General features: G+C 41.5%; 1 protein-coding gene across 1 annotated transcript; it reads left to right on the top strand.

Moving 5' to 3' along the window:
* The first annotated feature begins 4,717 nt into the window (after positions 1-4,717).
* Positions 4,718-5,095, top strand: LOC102874139 (pre-mRNA branch site protein p14-like). Its single transcript, XM_006898938.1, has one exon. The coding sequence runs from the start codon at positions 4,718-4,720 to the stop codon at positions 5,093-5,095; it is 378 nt and encodes a 125-aa protein (XP_006899000.1).
* The last annotated feature ends 1,848 nt before the right edge of the window (positions 5,096-6,943 follow it).

The following is a 6,943-nucleotide window of genomic DNA, read 5'->3' as shown; positions in this document are numbered from 1 at the left end:
CCTTTGACCTTGGTAGGGGCCTGACAGTAATCATTACATATCTTTCTCTCTTGGAGTAATTGGTGGTCTTGAACTGCTCATCTTTTTGGTTAATAGCTCCATACTTAACCACTGTGCCACCCAGGCTCAACTTTAAAAAGCCGCCATCTTCAGTTCCAATAAGTGGTTCTTAGTGGACACATTTACAATGCCCATGCCATTTGCTCAGGGGCTGAGGGACACAGATCTGAAGAAAAGTTGAACAACCACCTGGTTAAAGTTATTATTGCTGCATGCCACACAGTTGGAACTGACTAATAGCTAATCCTCCAGAGGGGTTTTGAGAGGCAATCAATTGCTTGAGAAGAGACTGACTGGCCTTCACCTACAGAGCAGCTGGTGGATTCCAACCACGTACCTTTGGGATTGCAATGTAGCTTCTTACCAGTAAGCCACCAGAGCTCCCTAAATCACCCTAGAGGAACTAGTAAATAAATTGTCATCAAGTTCTTCACACTGTAGACCAAGCTGAGCTGGTGACTCTTTTTTGTCCTGGGAACCAATTAATTCCTCAGTAGACATGACTTTCTGTGATGGAAAAGTGAAGGATTTCTTGGCCTGAAGACAGTTCTCCTTGGAGACAAGGAAGGCAAAACTTCATCTCACATAATCTGGACATGTTGTTAGGAGAGGCTATTCATTGGAAGGAGACGCCATGCTTGGGAAGGTGAAGGATCAGTAAAAGAGAGGAAGACCCTCAGTGAGCTGGATTGGCACAGTGGCTACAGCAATGGAGTCAAGTATGTCAGAGATGATGAGAACGACACAGGATAGGACAGGGTTCTGATCTGTTATTCATAGTTTGCTATGAGTCTTACTCAACTCAGTGGGACCCAACAATAATAGCAACAACAACAACAATGCCCTTCTTAGGGAGCTGTGGTGGTCTAGTGGTAAGAAGCTGCACTGCCAAACCAAATGCATGCAGTTTAACTCTACTAGATGTTCTGCAGGAGACAAATGGGAAATCTCTTTCTGTGCAATTCAGTCTCTGAAAACAGACTGAAAGATCAGATCTGAGTTGATTCTGGCTCAATAGCATGCAACAAAAGTATGCTCTTTTTTATTTTGTGTTGCAGAGGTTCTAGAAAAGGACCTGTAGCCCTGAGAATGTGCATCATTGTTGTTGAGCAGAGTGCCTTGGCCTATTTCCTGAAATGAACCCACTGCTGTGGAGTTTGTTCTGATTCATGCTCACCTTCCATTGAAGTTTTCAAGGCTATAAATCTTCATGGAACCTTCATCTTTCTTGTGCAGAAAAACTTGTGAATTTGGGCCATTGTCCTTTGAGTTATTGGTCTACTATATCAACAGGACTCTTTTTGCCTATTGCCTACTCAAGTCAAGTGCAAGAGATTTGGTTGCTATTCAACACATACTGCTACCTTTTGCTTCTCTCGACCATGACTGAATCACTTCAAGCTGGTTGGAAGCCCTTCTCTAAAGTTTCCTCACTCACTCATTGTTGTGGATTCAGAGTTGACTTCTAGGTGACTCTCCCTCCATCAGGTTTCTGAGGCTGTAAATCGTATGAGGAGGAGACTGCCTATCTGTCTCCTGTGGATTCGAACATTTGGAGAGACATCACTTTTGGGTGGGCAGTGGAACTCCCTGTGGACTAGGCTACTAGCATTCCCTGTTCTAAAGTTAAGTACTTCAAACTACTGGTCTCCACTCATTGTGGAGTTGGTTTATCATCAAGGTGGAACGAACCCACAGCTGACTCCCCAGCAGGTTTTCAGAGGCAGTAAATTGCATAGAGGGAAATTGTCCACCTTTCCCCTGTGGAGTAACTGGTGGATTCCAACCTTATATACCTTTACATAGGCAGTGCAATTCCCAATACTAAGCCATCAGAACCCCCACTCACATTGTTAGTTGTCACTAAACTTACAGTGGTTCATGGTAACTTCATGGCTGACACGACTAAATGTTACCCAGTCTTGTGTTGACTTTATGAGAAATCCATGAAGTATGATGGAGTCAGTATAAATGCATTGTTGCCACTGTGTGTTTTCAGTGTCTTCCAACATAGGGTTTCCTATTCCAGTACAATAGTTTCCTTTTCCACACAAAGGATTCCCTGATGAACCCTAACATTTTCATTAGTTAATATATGGAAGTAGATAGCCAGACCTTTCTTCCTAGTTTGTCTGCATCTGGAAGAACCACTCAAAGTGTGACCATAGATGACCTTTCTGGAGTGATAATGCCAGAGGCAAGGTTTCCAGCACCAGAGCAATATACAAGCCACTACAGTACAAAAAACCAGCAGACAGTGGTGTGCTTCACCAGCCAACCACAAGTCCATTGTCTTCGAGTTGACTGTGACCTTGTAGGATGCAATAGACTGTAGGATGGACAGTAGGATGTCCACAGGTGTAATCTGTTAGGAAAACAACAACAACATCTTCCTCCTGCAATCTGCTGATCTCTCTTCTAGTCAGCAGCCACGCAGATCACATGACGTAACCAATTTAATAGGTGTCAGCCAACGTGAAAAAAACAGCGGTGCATTACACATATTAACTTTTCATAGTTGCTGTGCAAAACTGTGGACCTTGCTGGAAGGTCTAGGGTTTGAGCTGGTTTCACTGAAACTCTTTGCGGAGGACTTAAGGTGAGAGGCAAGTGTGGGATGTAAAAAAAATAGAAGGGCTGAAGGAAGGGAAAGAGGTTGGGGGAAATCAAGCTTCTAATTGTAGCTGCAGAAAGTGAATAGGACTAGAAACACTTACTGCAGAAAATCAAAGACTAAACCCTTTAATCTCAACATCAAGAAAACAAAAGTCCTCACCACTGAACCAATAGGAAACATGATAGATGGAGAAAAGATTGAAATTGTTGATGATTTCATTTTACTTTAAAAATCAACACCCAGCTCCCGTGGCCTAGTGGCAAAAAGCTGCAGTGCAATCCCAAAGGTGTGTGATTCAAATCCACAAGATGCTCTGTTGAAGGAATGGCAATCTCCTCCTGTGCCAGTCGGATCTGATTCGATGGTACACACACACACACACACACACACACACACACACACACACACAAATTAAAAAAGGCAGATGATACAACCCTGCTTGCTGAAATTGAGGAGGATCTGAAGTGGTTGCTGCAGAGGGTCAAGGACTGTAGCCTTCAATATGAATTGAAGCTCAATATCAAGAAAACAAAGTTTCTCACTACCGGGCCAATTGGCAGCATTGTGATGGATGGTGAAGAGATTGAGATTATTAACAGCTTTAGTTTACTTGACTCCATAATCAATATTTTTGGCACCAGCAGCCAGAAAATTTAAAAGCATATTGCATTGGGAAAGTCTGCTGTCAGAAACCTCTCCAAAGTATTAAAGAGCAGTGATATCAGTCTAGAGACTAAGGTGATACAGGCCACGGTCTCTGCAATCATTTGCTATGCATCAGAGACCTGGACAATAACTAGGGATGATAGAAGGAGAATTGATGCCTTTGAGTTCTAGTGTTGGAGAAGAATGTTGAATATAACATGGATTGCTAAGAGAACAAACAGGTTGGTCCTGGAGAGGGTTCAACCAGGCTGCTCCTTGCAGGCAAGGATTCTGAAGCTTCATCTTACATACTTTGGACAGGTTGCAAGGAGGGACTAGTCCTTGGAGAGGGACGTCATGGTAGGAAGGGTAGAGGGAAGAAGACCCTCGCTGAGATGGATTGATGTAGTGATGTGGGTAGGTATGTCAGAGACCATAAGATTGGCACAGGATAGAGCAGTGTATAGGGCTGTTGTATATAGGATCACTATGAGTCACAGGTGACTCGACAGCATATAACAACAACAACAACAATCAACACCCAAGGCAATAGCAGTAAAGAACTCAAGAGACATTGTTGCATTGGAAAAATCTACTGTTATGGACCTCTTTAAAATGCTAAAGAGAAATACTTTTAATTTCTTTTTTAAGAAATGATGTCAATTTAAAGACTAAAGTGTGCCTGATCTGTGTCTTTTCAATTACCTCTTATGCATCTGAAAGATGGACAACAGCACAGATAACAGGAGAATTGATGCCTTTGAATTGTAGTGTTGAATAAGAGTACTGAATATCCCATGGAGTGCTAAAAGAATGAACAGAAGAAGTCGGTACTGGACAAGATGCAACCCAGGTGCTCCTTAGAGGCAAGTATAGTGAAAGGATTTTGATGAGTCATAGTAAACCTGAAGGCATGCAACAATAGCACTGTAAAGATTTAGATAATGCTGTATCTCAATACTTATCTTGCATCTATCTATATATTGGTAATGACAAAGAATCTTTAGAAGTAGATTAGACTCAGCAAGAAAACTACTGGACATAGTTGGCCAATTCAGCAAAGAGGCAGGATACAAGATCAACATACAAAAATCAATTGCATTTCTCTACAGTGACAAAAAGACTACAAAGCTGGAGCTGAGAAAAACAATACCATTCACAATAGCTACTCACAAGATTAAATACTTCGGAGTAAGCCTAACCAGAAGCACAAAGGATCTATTCAAAGAAAATTACAAAACATTATTATAATAAACAAAAAGAGATCTGGAACAGCTTCCGGGGAAGTGTGGATGTTGATGTTCTTCTGACACCTTTGCGCTCGAAGTGGAGCACTCTCTGGAGGAGTCCGGAGGATTCTAATATTCAGTGTGGTAACTTCATCAGCTTGCCAAGATGGCGATGCAAGCGGCCAAGAGGGCCAACATTCGCCTTCCACCTGAAGTAAACCAGATTTTGTATATAAGAAATTTGCCTTACAAAATCACAGCTGAAGAAATGTATGATATATCTGGGAAATATGGACCTATTCGTCAAATCAGAGTGGGGAATACACCTGAAACTAGAGGAACAGCTTATGTGGTCTATGAAGACATCTTTGATGCTAAGAATGCATGTGATCACCTGTCGGGATTCAATGTTTATAACAGATACCTTGTGGTTTTATACTATAATGCCAACAGGGCATTTCAGAAGATGGACACAAAGAAGAAGGAGGAACAGTTGAAGCTTCTGAAGGAGAAATATGGCATCAACACAGATCCACCAAAATAAACATTGTTTTCTTCATTTACATTTTGGACTGAAACCCTTGAATCTCTGCTGCCACCACCTTTTTTTGTTTATAATTAATACTAAATATTGTGATTTTTGTATCTGATATTCATGATTACCTGCTTAAAACATTGCTACATTATTAAATATGTTGATAAATAAATTGTAGCTTTTTGTAAAACAAAAAAAAAAGAGAGACCTGGAGAAGTGGAAGAATATCCTGTGCTCATGGATGGACAGACTCAATATTGTGAAAATGACAATTCTACCAAAGGCAATTTATATGTTCAATGCAATCCCAATACAAATACCAATTCCATTCTTCAATGAGAAGGAAAAGGAAATCTCCAATTTCATTTGGAATGGAAAGAGACCCAGAATAAAAAAAGCACTTCTTACAAAGAGAAACAAGGTAAAAGGCATCTCACTCCCTGATTTCAAATCCTACTAAACTGCAATGGTGGTCAAGACAGCGTGGTACTGATATAATGACAGACACATAGATCAATGGAATAGAATTGAGAATCCAGAAATCAGCCCATCTATCTATGGTCAACTAATTTTTGACAAGGAGATGAAATCAGTTAAGTGGGGAAACGACAGCCTTTTTAACAAATGGTGCTGGCAAAATTGGAAAATTATCTAGAGAAATTTCAAGCAAGATCCACACCTCACTCCATATTGTTGTTGTTGTTATGTGCCATCGAGTCGCTTGTGACTCATAGCGACCCTATGTACAACAGCCTTAAACCCTGCTCTATTCTGTGCCAATCGCACTGCCTCTGACACACCCATCCTGATTACCCCAGTCACTGAATCAATCCACCTCATAGAGGCTCTTCCCCTCTTGCACCGTCACTCCACCCTCCCAAGCATGATGTCCCTCTCCAAGGACCTGTCCCTCCTTACAACATGTCCGAAGTATGTCAGACGAAGCCCCAGAATCTTGCTTCCAAGGAGGAGCCTGGTTTAACCCTCTCCAAGATGAATCTGTTTGTTTTCTAGGCAGTCCATGGTACATTCAATACTCTTCTCCAGAACTACAGCTCAAAGGCATCAATTCTCCTTCTATCCTTCCTAGTCATTGTCCAACTCTCTGATGCATAACAAGTGATGGCAAAGACCATAGCCTGTATCAGATGCACCTTAGTCTCCAGAGTTCTTCAGTACCTGCGAGAGGTCCCTAACAGCAGACTTTCCCATTGCAATACATTTTTTTATTTCCTGGCTACTGGTGCCAAGAGTGTTGACTGTGGAGCCGAGCAAACTGAAGCTGTGAACAATTTCAATCTCTTCACCATCCATCCTGATGCTGCCAATTGGTCCAGTGGTGAGAATCTTTGTCTTCTTGTCATTGAGCCTCAAACCATACTAAAGGCTGCAGTCCTTAACCCTCTGCAGCAAGCCTTTCAGGTCCTTCTAAGTTTCAGCAAGCAGGGTTGTGACCAATTCAAAGTGGATTATGGAGCTAGGGCTGAAACCAAGGACTATAAACGTCATTAAAGAAAAGCTTGGAAGAAGTCCTAATCCACAACATAAACAGTGTTCCAAACATCCTGGAAAATCTACAACCAGGAGAGGATAAAATAGATGAATGGGACTTTCTAAGATCAAATCCCTATGCACATCCAAAAACTTCTCCAACAGGGTCAAAAGGGAAGCCACAGACTGCAAAAAAATATTTGGTAATGACATGTCAGATAAGTGACTTATATCTAAAACATATAAAATACTTGAGCACCACCACAAGATAAAGGTAAATAACCCAATTGAAAAATTGGCACAGGATATGAAGAGACACTTCACCAAAGAAGACATTCAGATGGCCAACAAGCACATGAGGAAATG

This window comes from Elephantulus edwardii, unplaced genomic scaffold, assembly GCF_000299155.1.
Source record: "Elephantulus edwardii isolate Elephantulus edwardi_28Jun2011 unplaced genomic scaffold, EleEdw1.0 scaffold00241, whole genome shotgun sequence".
In the NCBI taxonomy this organism is placed as follows: Eukaryota; Metazoa; Chordata; class Mammalia; order Macroscelidea; family Macroscelididae; genus Elephantulus; species Elephantulus edwardii.
Note: the sequence above shows the minus strand (reverse complement) of the source record. Positions and strands in the feature narration are given on the sequence as shown.

Excerpts from the sequence above, each read along its gene's own strand:
- LOC102874139 (XM_006898938.1), top strand. The coding sequence starts at position 4,718 with ATGGCGATGCAAGCGGCCAAGAGGGCCAACATTCGCCTTCCACCTGAA.